General features: G+C 43.4%; 1 protein-coding gene and 1 long non-coding RNA gene across 3 annotated transcripts in view; one reads left to right on the top strand and one right to left on the bottom strand.

Annotated features, from left to right (window-relative positions):
* Nucleotides 1-17,060, bottom strand: part of CD53 (CD53 molecule) — a 145,321-nt gene that overhangs the window by 12,287 nt on the left and 115,974 nt on the right. Inside the window, exons 7-8 of one of the 2 annotated variants that reach the window (XM_073557267.1) lie at nucleotides 12,826-12,909; nucleotides 3,521-4,484 (exon numbers count right to left, since the gene is read on the bottom strand). In XM_073557267.1, coding sequence (XP_073413368.1) covers nucleotides 4,413-4,484; nucleotides 12,826-12,909 — 156 coding nt within the window. In that variant the 3' untranslated portion in view covers nucleotides 3,521-4,412. Of the gene's footprint in view, nucleotides 1-3,520; nucleotides 4,485-12,825; nucleotides 12,910-17,060 lie in introns of those variants that run through there. The other variant, XM_073557268.1, reaches the window with a different exon arrangement.
* LOC141063206 (uncharacterized) overlaps nucleotides 1-17,060 on the top strand; it is a 118,975-nt gene that overhangs the window by 16,377 nt on the left and 85,538 nt on the right. The window lies entirely within an intron of this gene.

Below are 17,060 nucleotides of genomic sequence, written 5' to 3'. Positions count from 1 at the left end.
TATAAGCTTTAAAAAAAACCTTTAACCCCTTTACCCCCAAGGGTGGTTTGCACATTAATGATTGGGCCAATTTTTACAATTCTGACCACTGTCCCTTTATGAGGTCATAACTCTGGAACACTTCAACGGATCCTGGTGATTCTGACATTGTTTTTCTCGTGACATATTGTACTTCATGGTAGTGGTAAAATTTCATTCATATAACTTGCATTTATTTGTGAAAAAAACAGAAATTTGGTGAAAATTTTGAAAATTTCGCAATTTTCCAACTTTTAATTTTTATGCCCTTAAATCACAGAGATATGGCACACAAAAAACTTAATAAGTAACATTTCCCACATGTTTTCTTTACATCAGCACAATTTTGGAACCCAAGTTTTTTTTTTAGGAAGTTATAAGGGTTAAAATTTGACCAGCGTTTTCTCATTTTTACAACACCATTTTTTTTTAGGGACCACATCACATTTGAAGTCACTTTGAGGGGTCTATATGATAAAAAATACCCAAAAGTGACATCATTCTAAAAACTACACCCCTCAAGGTGCTCAAAACTACATTCAAGAAGTTTATTAACCCTTCAGGTGTTTCACAGGAATGTTCTGAATGTTTAAAAAAAAAATGAACATTTAACTTTTTTCCACAAAAAAATTACTTCAGGTGCAATTTTTTTATTTTACCAAGGGTAACAGGAGAAATTGGACTGCAAAAGTTATTGTGAAACTTGTCCTGAGTACGCTGTTACCTGATATGTGGGGGGAATCACTGTTTCGGCAAATGGCAGAGCTTGGAAGGGAAATAGCGCCATTTGACTTTTTCAATGCAAAATTGTCTGGAATTGAGATCGGACACCATGTCATGTTTGGAGAGGCCCTGATGTGCCTAAACAGTGGAAACCCCCCACAAGTGACCCCATTTTGGAAACTAGACCCCCCAAGGAACCTATCTAGATATGTGGTGAGAACTTTGAACCCCCAAGGGCTTCACAGAAGTTTATAACGTACAGCCATAAAATTAAATATCATATTTTTTCCACAAAAATGATCTTTTCACCCCCAATTTTTATTTTCCCAAGGGTATCAGTACCCCAAAAGTTATTGTGCAATTTGTCCTGAGTACGCTGATACCCCATATGTGGGGGTAAACCACTATTTGGGCGCATGGCAGAGCTCAGAAGGGAAGCAGCGCCATTTGACTTTTTTGGCTGGAATTGAGATTGGACACCATGTCACCTTTGGAGAGCCACAGATGTTCCTGAACAGTGGAATCCCCCCACAAGTGACACCATTTTGGAAACTAGACCCCCCAAAGGAACATATCTAGTTGTGTCGTGAGCACTTTGAATCCTCAAGTGCTTCGCAGAAGTTTATAACGCCCGGGCGTGAAAATAAAAAAAATAATCCTATTTTTTCCACTAACATGATCTTTTAGTCCCCAATTTTTTATTTTCATAAGGGTAATAGGAGAAATTGGACCCCAAAAGTTGTCCAATTTTCATGAGTACGCTGATACCCCATATGTGGGAGAAAACTACTGTATGGGCACATGTCGGGGCTAGGAAGGGAAGTAGTGACGTTTTAGAATGCAGACTTTGATGGAATGGTCTGCGGGTGTCATGTTGCCTTTGGAGAGCCCCTGATGTGCCTAAACTGTGGAAACCCCCACAAGTGACCCCATTTTGAAAACTAGACCCCCCACGGAACATATCTAGATGTGTGGTGAGCACTTTGAACTCCCAAGTGCTTCACAGAAGTTTATAATGTAGAGCCATAAAAATATAAAAATCATATTTTTTTTCCACAAAAGATATTTTTGCCCCCAATTTTTTATTTTCCCAAGGGTAACAGGAGAAATTGGACACCAAAAGTTGTTGTGCAATTTGTCCTGAGTATGATGATACCCCATATGTAGGGGTAAACAACTGTTTGGGCACATGGCAGAGCTCGGAAGGGAAGGAGCGCCGTTTGACTTTTTGAACGCAGAATTGGCTGGAATTGAGATCAGACGCCATGTTGCATTTGGAGAGCACCTGATGTGCCCAAACAGTGGAAACCCCCCAATTATAACTCCAACCCTAACCCCAACACACACCTAACCCTAATCTCAGCCCTAACCCTTGCCCTAATGGGAAAGTGGAAATAAATACATTTTTTTTAATTTTATTATTTTACCCTAACTAAGGGGGTGATAACGGGGGGGTTTGATTTACTATTTATGTTGGGTTTTTATGTTTGGCAGCTGTCGCACGCTAAAAGACGCTTTTTATTATAAAAATATTTTTTGCATCACCACATTTTGAGAGCTATAATTTTTCCATATTTTGACCCACAGAATTATGTGATGTCTTATTTTTTGCGGGATGAGTTGTTGTTTTTATTGGTACCATTTTCGGGCATGTGACATTTTTTGAACGCTTTTTATTCCGATTTTTGGGACGCAGAATGGACAAAAACCAGCATTTCATGATTTTTTTTTTGTTTTGGGGGGGCGTTTACACTGTTCCGTGTGTGGTAAAATTGATAAAGGGGTTTTATTCTTCGGGTCAGTACGATTACAGCGATACCTCATTTATGTCATTTTTTTTTATGTTTTGTCACTTTTATATAATAAAAACAATTTTATATAAAAAATAATTATTTTTGCATCGTTTTATTCTGCGAGCTATAACTTTTTTATTTTTTCGCTCATGACGCTGTGTGGTGGCTCGTTTTTTGCGGGACAAGATGACATTTTCAGTGGTACCATGTTTATTCATGTCCGTCTTTTTTTTATCGCGCTTTATTGCACTTTTTGTTCGGCGGTATGATAAAGCATTGTTTTTTGCTTCGTTTTTTTTGAAGGGGTTAACTAGTGGGAGAGTTTTATAGGGCGAGTCGTTACGGACGTTGCGATACTAAATATGTGTAATGTTATTGTTTTTTTTTATTTACAAAAAAAGAATTTATTAGGGAATATATATATATTTTTTAATTTATTTGGGAATTGTTTATAAATTATTTTTACACAAGATTTTTTTTTTTTGCTTTATAGTAATGTCCCAGTGTGGGACATTACTGTAAAATGTCAGATTGCTGAGGACCCCGAAGGCCCCCGCGGCCATATTGGATTCGGGGTCTGCAGGGAGGGGACCCTCGGAGCGATGCAGCACATCGTGTCACTCCGAGGGTCGCAGGGAAGCACGCAGGGAGCCCCCTCCCTGCGCGTTTCTTCCCTATGCCCCTGGTACACTGCGATCATGTTTGATCGCAGTGTGCCAGGGGTTAATGTGCTGAGGGTGGTCCGTGACCGCCCCTGGCATATAGTGCCAGGTGTCAGCTGTGATAATCAACTGACACCTGTCCGCAATCAATGGCGCTCCCCCTGGGGGCGCTGCTGATCGCGATGGCGTACTACCCCGTCCCCGGTCATACGGGCCCTGGTACCGTGGACGGGATAGTACGTCAGATGCCAGAAAGGGGTTAATAATCCATCATGACACTAATGTGAACAGAGCTTAAAGCTATTAGATAAAACACATAAGGAATAGTATTGAATTACTGTAATAGTATAGTACAACATATTACATGAAACATTTCTATTTATCTATACAGGTGAACTTTGTAAGGAATCCCATAAAATAAAAAATGTCCATTGTGCTGATGACAGTTTCATAACTTTGAAAGCAGTGACATCTCTGTTTTATTATAGAACCAGTGGCTGAATATTAGAACTGCCTAAGGCCTCCTGCACATGTCCATGTTTAAACACATACGTGAAAAAATAGTTCTTGTGCCATCAGTGTTTTCCATCAGTGTATTCCATCATGTATTCCATCATGTATTCCATCAGTGTGTCATCCATGTATCCATGATTGCCATCAATGTGCCATCAGTCTGTCATCCATGCATCCATGATTGCCATCAGTGTCTCATCCGTTTATCCATGATTACCTTCAATTTGCCATCAGTGTGTCATCCGTGTATCCATGATTACCATCAGTGTGTCATCCGTGTCCGTGTGTCAGTGTTTTCCATCAGTGTGTAGTCAGTGCGTCATCAGCGCTTATTTGTTATGGGTAAAGAAAGAATTTACAAAGCTTCACCTGTACTTTGCAATGTTGAATACATAGAGCACACGAATGACATCTGTATGCTATAAGCATTTATCACGTACACGCAGCCTCTTTTTGGCACTTTTCATCTGTGCTGCTGGAAAAAACGGACATGTACATAACACCATAAAGGTCTAATGGGTATGTGTGGTATACGTGACAAAAACTGATACCACATGTACATCTGAAGGAGGCCTAAAGAGGATATAAACTAGTATTACAGCTACGGATTATTTTTTTTTACATTAGCTTTTGCTCCTATTTAGACACAACACAACCACACAAGGACGATCTGATGATCCCATACAGCCTGGGCTTTCCATCACTATTTGGTAAATGAGCCACTGCTTCTGGAAATGTGGCAGTATAACGTCAATGCAAAAGACATTCCTAGAACCTGCAAAATAAAACGGACATATTTAGTTACCAATAGAGGTTTTCCAGGCTTAGGCCGAAGTCACACTAGCGAGAAAAACGGACGAGTGCAATGGGATAAAAAATCGCATTGCACTCGGCCCAATGTTAATCTATGGGGCAGCTCCCATCATCTGATTTTTTCTTGGCTGTTTTAATCGGGTTAAGGCTAGTTTCACACTAGCGTTTCACTGACCTGCGTCGGTCTGCGCATGGCCGCCGCTAGGCTCCACCCCCTGCCGCGCCTCCTCCCGTCAGCTCCGCCTATAGGCGCATGCAGCCTGCATGCGACCAGCATACCTATCTTTAGCATTGGGTATGCAGGCCATGTGCAGGTATGCGCTTGTCAGCGCATGCGTCCTTTTGACGGTGCGCTGAGCGCACCAAAATGCAACACGGTGCATTTAGCGCAGGTCGGCGCACTGTCAAAAGGATGCATGCGCCGGCAAATGCATACCTGCACATGGCCTGCATACCCAATGCTAAAGATAGGGTACACAGATCGCATTCAGCGTCATGCGCCCATAGGCGGAGCTGACAGGAGGAGGCGCGGCAGGGGACGGAGCTTAGCGGCGGCTGTGCGCAGACCAACGCAGGTCAGTGAAACGATAGTGTGAAACTAGCCTAAGAAAATCGCAGCATGCTGCAATTGTCACCGATTATCGGATCGGACTCGCCAAATCAAGTCTATGGGTGCGCGGAAAAAAATCGGATTACACACGGACCACAAGTGTGACTTGCGAGAAATACGCACCGGTGTCCTTTAACAAAAGCCGGCAATTCATTTTGCTATACAGTAAAATCAAACTGACATGTTTAATAAAGAAACGAAAGAAAAGATATATACACATAGAATACACATATATATATATACACACACATGTCATTGGGACACAAATATATATTTATATATCATAGAGTTCTACAAAGCAGAATAGCCGCTAATTCAATTGCCGGCTTCTGTAAAATCATTCTACAACACGACATGAAACGACACATGGTTTACATACAGTAAACCATTTCATTTATTTTTTATGTCTTTGGCTAATAATTAGGTTAGGGTTTGTGTGTAAAATTTGGGACATGTAGGTGTTAAATAAAGGAGTTAATTTGTAGAAAAAAATTGCGTGGGCTCCCGCAGTAAAATCTGTTATGAATGAGTCACCATAGGAGGCAAAAACAGAAATACTAGCTAAGTCCAGAAAACCAGAGAAGTTGGCAGCTATCGGATTGCAGACCCCTGAACCTATCAACAACAACTAGCAGTAGCCGTGGGGGGTTCCTACGGTGCCCTAGACCCCTTGATCACAGCCGGAGAACTAAATAGCCTAAAGACAGAAAGGGAAATCTAAACTGCCACAGAGCAGACCCCAAAGCAATAGGCAGCCCCCAACATATAATGACGGTGAAGCAAGATGAAAAAACACTCACACAGATAGAAAGATAGCTTGGGCCCCATCATTTGCTCAGCCTAACTAAATAGGACAGGATAGGAAAGCTGCTGTCTGCAATCCGCCAAAACCCTATCAAACAAGGGCCAACAGATTGATAGGGAAAAAAGCCCTGAAGACTCTAGGCTTCAAAAAGACTATATCAGCACTCAGGTATATTCTGAAGACAGAGCAAAAAGGAATTCAGCTCACCCCAGCAGGGAATGGCAGAAATCCAGAAAAACAAGGCAAAACAAAACCAAAACACAAATGCAACAATCAGAGCAGAAAACTTAGCTTTTGAGGAGCAGGAATCAGACTGGTCTCCTAGAATCCCTCAGAGAGATCACCAGCAAGGCAGAGAGACGTCGGCTGCCTTATATCCAGTCAGCAATTCCCGTCACCCAGTCATCATCATCCAGCTCAGGTGCTTGGTAATCAGCCTCACTACCTTCCTTCACCAGAAGAGGGAGCTCATCGGACCTCAATGGTGAAGGGGAAAATTAACTCACAACAGTACCTCCCCCTTGAGGAGGGGTCACCGAACCCTCATCCACGCCATCAGGGCGATCAGGGTGAGCCCAATGAAAGGCACGCACCAATCTTTTGGCATGAATATCAGAGGCAGAGACCCAGGAATTATCCTCCTGACCATAACCCTTCCACTTAACCAAATACTGGAGTCTCCGTCTAGCCAGACGGGAATCCAGTATTTTCTCTACCTCATATTCCATGTTACCTTCAACCAATACAGGGTCTGGAGGTGCCACCCCAGGAACAACTGGTTCAACAAACCTCTTCAACAAGGACTTATGGAACACATTATGGATTTTAAATGTGACAGGAAGAGCCAAACGAAAAGAGACCGGATTAATAATCTCCAAAATCTTGTCCAATAAATCTAGGCTTAAACTTAGGAGAAGCCACCTTCATATTGATATTTTTTGATGATAACCAAACCATATCACCAACCTTAAACTGGGGACCAATGGTCCTATGTCGGTTGGAAAACTGCTGGGCCTTTTCCTGGGAGAGAGATAACTTATCCACCACTTGGTCCCAGATCTGGTGCATTCTCTCCACCACAGTGTCAACACCTGGGCAGGCAGAAGGCTCCACCTGCCCGGAAGAAAATCGAGGATGCCAAGGGCAAAAATGAAACCCAATCATCCTGATCAGCGGAAATAAAACATCTCAAATACGACTCCAAGGTCTGGTTTGTTCTCTCCGTCTGCCCATTGGTCTGAGGGTGAAAAGCAGAGGAGAAGGACAACTGAATTCCCAGCTTGGAACAGAAAGTCCTCCAAAATCTAGACACAAACTGAACTCCTCTGTCAGATACAATGTTCTCAGGAATCCCGTGCAAGCGAACCACCTGTTGCAAAAACAGGGGCACCAACTCAGAGGAAGATGCCAACTTAGGGAGAGGTACAAGATGAACCATCTTTGAGAACCTATCACAAATCACCCAAATAACAGTCATTCTCTGAGAGACAGGCATATCAGAGATGAAATCCATTGAAATATGGGTCCATGGCCTCCTGGGGACCGGCAAAGGCATCAACAACCCACTAGAGCGAGAACAAGTTTTAGACCGGGAGCACGTCCCACAGGACTGCACAAAATTCCTGACATCACGAGACAAGGCGGGCCACCAAAAAGACCAACTCACCAGATCTCTAGTACCAAAAATACCTGGATGACCAGCCAGTGCAGAGCAATGAACTTCAGACATCACTCTCTTCTTCCACTGGTCAGGAACATACAACTTTCCACTGGGACAACGCTCAGGTTTGTCCTCCTGGAACTCTTCCAGAGCACGTCTCAAATCGGGCGAGATGGCAGAAAGAACTACCCCTTCGCCTAAGATGGTAGCAGGCTTGGTCACCACAGGAGAATCAGCAAAGAAGCTCCTAGAGAGAGCGTCAGCCTTGACATTCTTAGTGCCAGGAAGAAAAGAGACCACAAAATCAAAACGTGTAAAAAACAAGGCCCACTTAGCCTGTCTAGGGTTCAAGCGTTTGGCCGACTCCAGGTAAATCAAATTCTTGTGGTCAGTGAGGACCACGACTTGATTTTTAGCTCCCTCCAACCAATGTCTCCACTCCTCAAATGCCCATTTCATGGCTAACAGTTCCAGATTCCCCACATCATAGTTGCGTTCAGATGGAGAGAACTTTCGGGAAAAGAAAGCACAGGGATTCATTTTAGATGTTACAGGATCCTTTTGGGACAAAACAGCTCCTGCACCAATCTCAGAAGCGTCCACCTCTACCTGGAATGGGAGTGAGACATCAGGTTGCCGCAAAATCGGGGCAGAAGTGAATCTTCGCTTCAGCTCCTGAAAGGAAGAAACAGCCTCTGGAGACCAATTCAACACATCAGCACCCTTCTTAGTCAGATCATTCAATGGCTTGGCAATACTAGAAAATTTTGCTATAAATTTCCGATAAAAATTAGCAAAACCCAAAAACTTCTGGAGGGCCTTCAAAGAAGTGGGCTGAACCCAATCATAAATGGCCTGTACCTTGGCCGGGTCCATTTCAATAGTTGACGGAGACAAAATAAATCCCAAAAATGAAATCCTCTGTATCCCAAAAAGGCATTTCGATCCTTTAACATACAGGGAATGCTCCCTCAAGATCCGGAACACAGTCCGAACATGTTCCACATGAGAATCCCAATCCTTGGAGAAGATCAAAATATCATCCAGATAGATAATCAAAAATTTATCCACAAAGTCTCGGAAAATGTCGTTCATGAAGCACTGGAAGACAGAAGGGGCATTAGTGAGCCCAAAAGGCATCACCAGGTACTCAAAATGTCCCTCCGGAGTATTAAACGCCGGCTTCCATTCATCCCCATGCTTAATGCGGATAAGATTATACGCCCCCCTGAGGTCAAGCTTGGTAAACCAGCAAGCACCTTTAACTCTAGAGAATAGATCCGAAATCAGGGGTAACGGATACTGATATTTAATAGTAATTTTGTTGAGGGCACGATAATCAATACAAGGCCTTAATGAACCATCCTTTTTGGCCACAAAAAAAAAACCCAGCACCTAAGGGTGAAGAGGATAGTCTAATATGACTCTTCTCCAACGCCTCCTTAATATAGGATCGCATAGCCTCGTGCTTGGGTACAGATAAATTGAAGAGCCGACCCTTGGGAAATTTACACCCCGGGCTCAGTTCAATTGCACAGTCATAACTCCTATGAGGAGGCAAAGACGCAGACTCATTCTCACTAAATACATCATAAAAGTCCGCCAAATAGTCAGGAACATCATGCGACTGAGGAGAGGTGGAAAAAAACGGAGCCTCACTAAGGGCACACCGACAACCCCAACTCACCACAGACCCAGATTTCCAATCCAAAACTGGATTATGAATTTGCAACCAGGGAAACCCCAGAACAATGGTATCATGCAAATTATGCAACACCAAAAATCTGCAATTTTCTTGATGGTCTGAGGCGACCCGCATTACCACCTGGGTCCAAAACTGAGCTTTATTTTTCGCCAAAGGAGTAGCATCAATCCCCCTCAAAGGGATAGGCGTCTGCAGAGGTGTCATGGGAAATCCACAACGTTTAGCAAAATCCAAGTCCATTAGGTTCAGGGCTGCTCCCGAATCCACAAAAGCCTTGGCGGAAAATGTGGACAGGGAGCAGATCAGAGTAATTTCCAGAAGAAACTTAGGTTGAACACCACCTACAGAAAATGTGTGTGCAAAACGTTTCTCTCGTTTAGGACAGACAGAAATAATATGCAAGGCATCTCCACAAAAAAAACACAGCTTATTACGCCTTCTGAACTCCTGACGTTGCTCCCTAGACAAAACTCTATCACATTACATAGGTTCAGACACTTGTTCAACAGGTGACAACCCCTCTCGTGCAGTTTTGCGTTCACGTAAACGCCGTTCAACCTGAATGGCTAATGACATAGAATCGTCAAGACCAGCGGGAACAGGAAATCCCACCATTGTATCTTTTACGGCTTCTGACAAACCCTTCCGAAAGAGAGCTGCCAAGGCATTATCATTCCAGGTAGTAAGGACCGCCCACTTTCGGAATTTTTGACAGTACAATTCTGCAGAATCTCGACCCTGGCTCAATGCCAACACGGTCTTTTCAGCCTGATGAATAGCATTAGGTTCATCATACAACAACCCCAAGGCTTGAAAAAATGCGTTCACATTAGTCAGAATAGGATCATCTGGTTTCAAAGAAAACGCCCAATCCTGGGGATCGCCACGCAGCAAAGAGATGACAATTTTAACCTGCTGCGTGGAGCTCCCTGACGAGTTAGGCTTCAAGGCAAAAAATAATTTACAATTATTTTTGAAATTCAAAAATTTAGACCGATCCCCAAAAAACACATCAGGAGTAGGGATCTTTGGTTCAGCAGCATGTGAATGAGCAAGGTAGGCGGAAATTCCCTGCACTTCCGCAGCGAGCTGCTCCACTCGATCAGACAATTGCTTTATCTCCATTGAGAGAAAAAAAAATTCCCCCTACGGCCTCAGAAACATAGAGGAAAAAATATACACAAAGAAATTTTTTTTTTTTTTTTTTTTACAATTCTTTCGTGCTATTGAGTACCCTAGGATCTGCGGTATGGCTGGTGATTCTGTTATGAATGAGTCACCGTATGAGGCAAAAACAGAAATACTAGCTAAGTCCAGAAAACCAGAGAAGTTGGCAGCTATCGGATTGCAGACCCCTGAACCTATCAACAACAACTAGCAGTAGCCGTGGGGGGTTCCTACGGTGCCCTAGACCCCTCGATCACAGCCGGAGAACTAAATAGCCTAAAGACAGAAAGGGAAATCTAAACTGCCCCAGAGCAGACCCCAAAGCAATAGGCAGCCCCCAACATATAATGACGGTGAAGCAAGATGAAAAAACACTCACACAGATAGAAAGATAGGCTGAGCAAATGATGGGGCCCAAGCTAACTAAATAGGACAAGATAGGAAAGCTGCTGTCTGCAATCCGCCAAAACCCTATCAAACAAGGGCCAACAGATTGATAGGGAAAAAAGCCCTGAAGACTCTAGGCTTCAAAAAGACTATATCAGCACTCAGGTATATTCTGAAGACAGAGCAAAAAGGAATTCAGCTCACCCCAGCAGGGAATGGCAGAAATCCAGAAAAACAAGGCAAAACAAAACCAAAACACAAATGCAACAAGCAGAGCAGAAAACTTAGCTTTTGAGGAGCAGGAATCAGACTGGTCTCCTAGAATCCCTCAGAGAGATCACCAGCAAGGCAGAAGGGCGTCGGCTGCCTTATAATTCCAGTCACCCAGTCATCATCATCCAGCTCAGGTGCTTGGTAATCAGCCTCACTACATTCCTTCACCAGAAGAGGGAGTTCATCAGACCTCAATGGTGAAGGGGAAAATGAACTCACAACAAAAATCGCAGTCAGAGAGGGAAAGCCAGTGAGTGAGGGCAGATTTTAATAGCCTTGAGAGGGACCATTGTTTTTGCCCCCCGGCTACAAAAATCTGCCCCCAGACACCCCAGAAAAGGCGCATCTATAAGATGCGCCTTTTCTGGCACTTACCCGCTCTATTCCCATTGCCCTGTAGCAGTGGCTAATGGGTTAATATTAACCTGTCAATGTCACCTTGCTATTGGAAGGTGACATTAAGTCGATTAATAATGAAGAGGTGTCAATAAGACACCTATCCATTATTAACCATAGACTATTAAATGGTTAAAAAAAAAACACACACAGACCTTAATTAAAAATTCTTTCAATGAAATAAAGACACCTAGTTTTTGACCATATTTATTCCTCTGCTAATCCATAAACAAACCATGGATCTGTAACAAAAATAAAACAAAAAGCAACAATATCCTTACCTCTCCGTTGGTCAGTCAGGTCCCCCCGCTGCAATCCATCATAAGTGGTTAACAGGTTTATAACGGGACCGGTGATAATGCGACCAGCCTGCTGTAAACCATTTCCAGAATGAATTATTTCGTCTCTGCGCAGCCTCCCCAGCTGCCCGGATATGAACTAATGAGCGTGGGAAAGTTTCTGCATTTTTTCCCACGCTCATCAGTTCACCTCAGGTCAGCCAGGGACATCAATGAAGCTGCGCGGAGTCCCCTGGCTGACCTATGGTGAACTGATGAGTGTGGGAAAAAATGCAGAAACTTTCCCAAATCAAGTGACTGCAGAATATTGCTTCAATCCTGGACAAACCATTTAACTTTCACAGATATTCAGTAAATGTTCGTTCACACCAAAACATAAGCCATAATGCTGTGCCAGCTCTGTTTCACAATGTACAGTACCTATACTGTGACCGAAAACCTTATCACGTTATTAAGGGATATGTCAGGTTCTGTCCAAGTTCCATCATTTTTGACAGCTAGAACTATGTTATCAAAAGATACAGAAGGGTGTTTGACCAGCCACTGAAACACAAGCTGGAGACCTCTGCATATTACCACTGGTAATAAGAAAGGCAGGACCACAAGGCACTTCTCCGCTAATACGACAATGTGGCTAATTTTCCCTCAATATCAGATTAATAAGCACCTCTGAATGCCACATTTTCAGTATGCCATTATTTTATGCAAACAATGTTTCCTATTTCTATCTTGGCCAATTAATACAATTCCTTAATGTGCCAGTATCATAATTTACCCATTTAAAACCTTTCTCCTTTTGGCACAGTGTTCACACTGCATTGGGATAGAGACCATTCTCATGCTTGTGAGAATTTCCCACAGTTCTTAGGATGCATTTGTTGCATGTGCGTTTCTGTTTATCTATAACTGGCTTTGGATGCAAAGAAAAGCATAAAGAAAAGCCATCTATGCTATGTGCTTCTGCCGCCACACACCATGCTGATAATTCCATGGATTCTTACCTCTATAAGAGAAGTACAGATGGTTGCTATTCCGACATAAAGAAAATTATTTTCAAACCATGTTCTGAGAATATCTGCGCATCCCTGCAGAAGAAAATAAGAATAGTCATCAGTCTATAGTTAGTTTCCAGTACATAAATTAAATTGTGCATTATTCATTTTTTATATCTTTGTATTTGTTATTATTGACTTTTACGCCTAAGTTGCCACGATGAGTATTTGGTGCATTTCTGATGCTGCAAATATTTCTTATTGCCATGACAGCACCACGAGAGTGGGTATAAAAGGCAGAACGTCCCATCTGTCTTCAGTGGTTTCCTGTCCTAGAACACAGAGATCTGCAGAGCGTGGGTGTGCCTGGGCATGACGGGGATAGTCTCCCTCCGGTTGCGCACATTGAGGACCTCAGCTAAAGAACACAATCTACCACATGCAGCAAACCTGCTATGCAGCCCAAAAAGTCGCAGAGTTCTAACAGGGGCCTTATGTCTTGGTGGGTGAAGTCACAGGATGATCTCTGGACTTTGGGCAGGCTGTGCAGACTGGAATCACTTCACCATATATTGCACAATGTGGCCTGACAGAAGGTCCTGTCCAGACTAAGTAGCATTAGAAAAACGCCTGGGTGCACTACAATATATGCAAAAATATAACACAATAAAAATCAGGGTGCAACAGAATGCATGGAAGACAGAATATATCAATGAAGAAGAAAAAGCCCATTGCATAGAAACTGTGCACAGCTGTAATAGAACATATCAAAAAAATATATATACAGGTGTGCACAGTTTCTGTGCAATGGCCTTTTTCATCTTCATTGATACAGACTAAGAGTAGTAACACTGGTATTCACAATTTGTGCATAAGTTGAAAAAATTCCCATCACATAGCACTAGAGTTGAGCGAAACGGGTCGGTCAAATTCAAAAGTCGCCGACTTTTGCTAAAGTCGGGTTTCGCCGATCGAAACCCGACCATAGCATGAGGTCTGCCATGCGGTCGCCGATCCGAGAGCCAAAGTCGCGTTTCCCATAATGCTTCCACCGCCTTTTCTCAGCCAATGATCAAGGATGCACACTGTGAGCAACGTGATGACTTGGGCAGCGGCCACCACCATCTTAGAGAAAGGCATTCAAGTGATTGGCTGGCTTTGTGTGGCATTACAGTGGCTATAAAAGCCCTAAACGCCGACCGCCATTTTACTTCTGCCGATGTTAGCATAGGGAGAGGTTGCTGCCGCTCGTTCTCAATAGGGAGAGTGTTAGGCAGCAAAGAAAACAAAAATCTGTGCTTCTGCTGATAGCGATTTTCACTGTACAGTTAGTGTGCAGTGACAGGGGAGGATTTTTTTGTGTGCAGCAGCGCTGGTGGTTATTAGGCTGCCTTATTAGGCTACCTGATAGCTGCATTGCTTTATGCACACTGCTGCGCAGACTGCTTTTTTCAAACCACTCCTACTTTTATTCTTTTTTTTTCTGCACAGTTACCGAGCGTTTATTTTTTCACACACCGTATAGAGGTGTACGCTCCTCACACACTACCATGTACCGGCTGGTAGCATGGACAAACACATGCTATCTGTGTGTGACTCCGGAAAAAAATAGACGGAGATTTACATTTTTCCATACATACACCGTATAGAGCTGTCCGCTTCTCAAACAGTATTGTATATCTGCTGTTTGGATTACGGTCAAATCTATACAGAGAGCGTGTGTGTATGAGACTCCAGAAATACATATACGGAAATTTCCATTTTTCCATACACCGTATAGAGCTGTCCGCTTCTCAAACAATATCGTATATCTGCTGTTCGGAATACGGTCAAATCTATACAGATACAGCGGGTGTGTGTGAGTCCGTAAATACAAATACAGATATTTCCTTTTTTCCATACATACACCGTATAGAACTGTCCGCTTCTGATACAGTACCATATATCTGCTGTTTAGATTACGGTAAAATTCATACTGAGACAGCGTCTGTGTGTGACTACGGAAAAAAATAAACGTAGATTTTCATTTTTCCATACATATACCGTATAGAGCTGTACGCTACTCACACACTACCGTGTACCGACTGGTATCGTGGACAAATACATGCTATCAGTGTGAGAGTCCATAATAAAATTGACAGAGATTTTCATTTTTCCATACGTACACCGTATAGAGCTGTCCGCTTCTGATACAGTACCGTATATCTGCTGTTTAGATTACGGTAAAATCCATACTGAGACAGCGTCTGTGTGTGACTACGGAAAAAAATAGACGTAGATTTATGAGGAAAGGTTGCAGGATTTGGGAATGTTTAGTTTGCAAAAGAGAAGACTGAGAGGAGACTTAATAGCTGTCTACAAATATCTAAAGGGCTGTCACATTGTAGAAGGATCAACTTTATTCTCATTTGCACAAGGAAAGACTAGAAGCAATGGGATGAAACTGAATGGGAGGAGACACAGATTAGATATTAGAAAAAACTTTTTGACAGAGTGATCAATGAGTGGAACAGGCTGCCACGAGAAGTGGTGAGTTCTCCTTCAATGGAAGTCTTCAAACAGAGGCTGGACAGACATCTGACAGGGATGATTTAGCGAATCCTGCTTTGAGCAGGGGGTTGGACCAGATGGCCCAGGAGGTCCCTTCCAACTCTACGATTCTATGATTCTATTTTCATTTTTCCATACATACACTGTATAGAGCTGTCCGCTTCTGACACAGTACCGTATCTCCCCTGGTTGGATTACGGTCAAACACATACTGGGAGAGCGTCTGTGTGACTCCGGAAACAAATATACGTAGATTGACATTTTCCCCAAAAACTTATACAGCTGTACACTTCTGATACAGTACCGTATATCTGCTGGTTGGATTACGGTCAAATACATCCTGGGAGAGCGTCTGTGACTAAGGAAATATATACAGAGATTTAAATTTTTCCATTCACCTTGTAAAGCTGTACGCTCCTCATACAGTACCATATATCTGCTGGTATTTTGGTACATTTTCCCAAACATGAGGAAGTATGGTGGAAGAGGCCGCGTACGTCGGTGGGGGGGCGCAGCTGGTACTGATGGTGGTGGTGGTGCATCTGCTGGTTATGCAAAAAGCACAATAGCAGCTAAGGCAGGAGGTGTTGAGTCTGCAGCATCGTCTGGCACAAGAAGGCCTGTAAGGTTCCCTTTTCTGGGAGTAGGTAAACCGCTTTTAAAGCCGGAGCATCAGGAACAGGTTTTGGCTTACATTGCCGAAACAGCCTCCAGCTCTATTGCCTCCTCTTCAGAAGTTTCAAAAACTGCAAGCACAGAGTCGTCAGTGCAGGCTTCTGGTCAGGAACAACACCTTTCCTTGTGTTCTTCACCCACACCAAAAGTGAAGGATGCGGCAGGCCACACTTCAGATTACTCCATGGAGCTCTTTTCACATACCATGCCTGGTGCCTGGGTTATCAAGTCAAATCCTGAATTCCCCAGTCCAAGATGAATCTGACATGGAGTGCACTGATGCACAGCCACTGCTGGATGATTCTGCTGGTACATTGACCCAGAGCAATACATTTCCCTCGCAGTCTACTGAGCCAGAATCATACTCTGATGAAACTCAGGTGCCCCTTCCCGCATACTATACTACCTTACACGGTGACACAGAGGAAGGTGCAGATGAAATTGAAGAGGAGGTGATGGATGACCCAGTTGTTGACCCAGATTGGCATCCATTGGGGGAAGAAGGTGCCGCTGGCAATAGCTCAGAAGAGGAGAAGGATCCGCAGCAGGCATCGACATCGCAGCAGCGGTTATCTGGCAGGCCCGTAGCTGTCCAAAAACGTGGTAAAGAAAACAAAAGAGTTGTAGGACAGCTTGGCAAGACGGTCAAATTAGCACAGCGTGCAAGCCCTGAAAATTTATACCATAGTAGGAAAAGTGCAGTGTGGCACTTTTTTGTCCAAAATCCTATTGATGAGGCAAAGGTTATCTGTAAGAAGTGCGGAAGGACCTTTAGCCGAGGGAAAAATCTCCGAAATTTGAATACCAGTTACATGCTTAGACATTTAACCACCATGCACTTGCAAGCATGAACGGACTACAAAACCTCAGGTAGCACATGTGCACCTGCTCCGACTGAAGGTAGCCAGCAACGCCCCATCGCTTCCCCCACTGTAAGCACACAGGTAAGCACATCACCAGCAAGAAATGTTGAGGTGTTGTCGCAAGGCCAAAGCAGTCAGGGAATCACAATGTTTTTG

This window comes from Dendrobates tinctorius, unplaced genomic scaffold (genome assembly GCF_039654945.1).
Source record: "Dendrobates tinctorius isolate UK_male_01 unplaced genomic scaffold, ASM3965494v1 ptg000246l, whole genome shotgun sequence".
In the NCBI taxonomy this organism is placed as follows: Eukaryota; Metazoa; Chordata; class Amphibia; order Anura; family Dendrobatidae; genus Dendrobates; species Dendrobates tinctorius.
The sequence above is the reverse complement of the archived record's forward strand: the minus strand, read 5'-3'. Positions and strand labels throughout refer to the sequence as shown.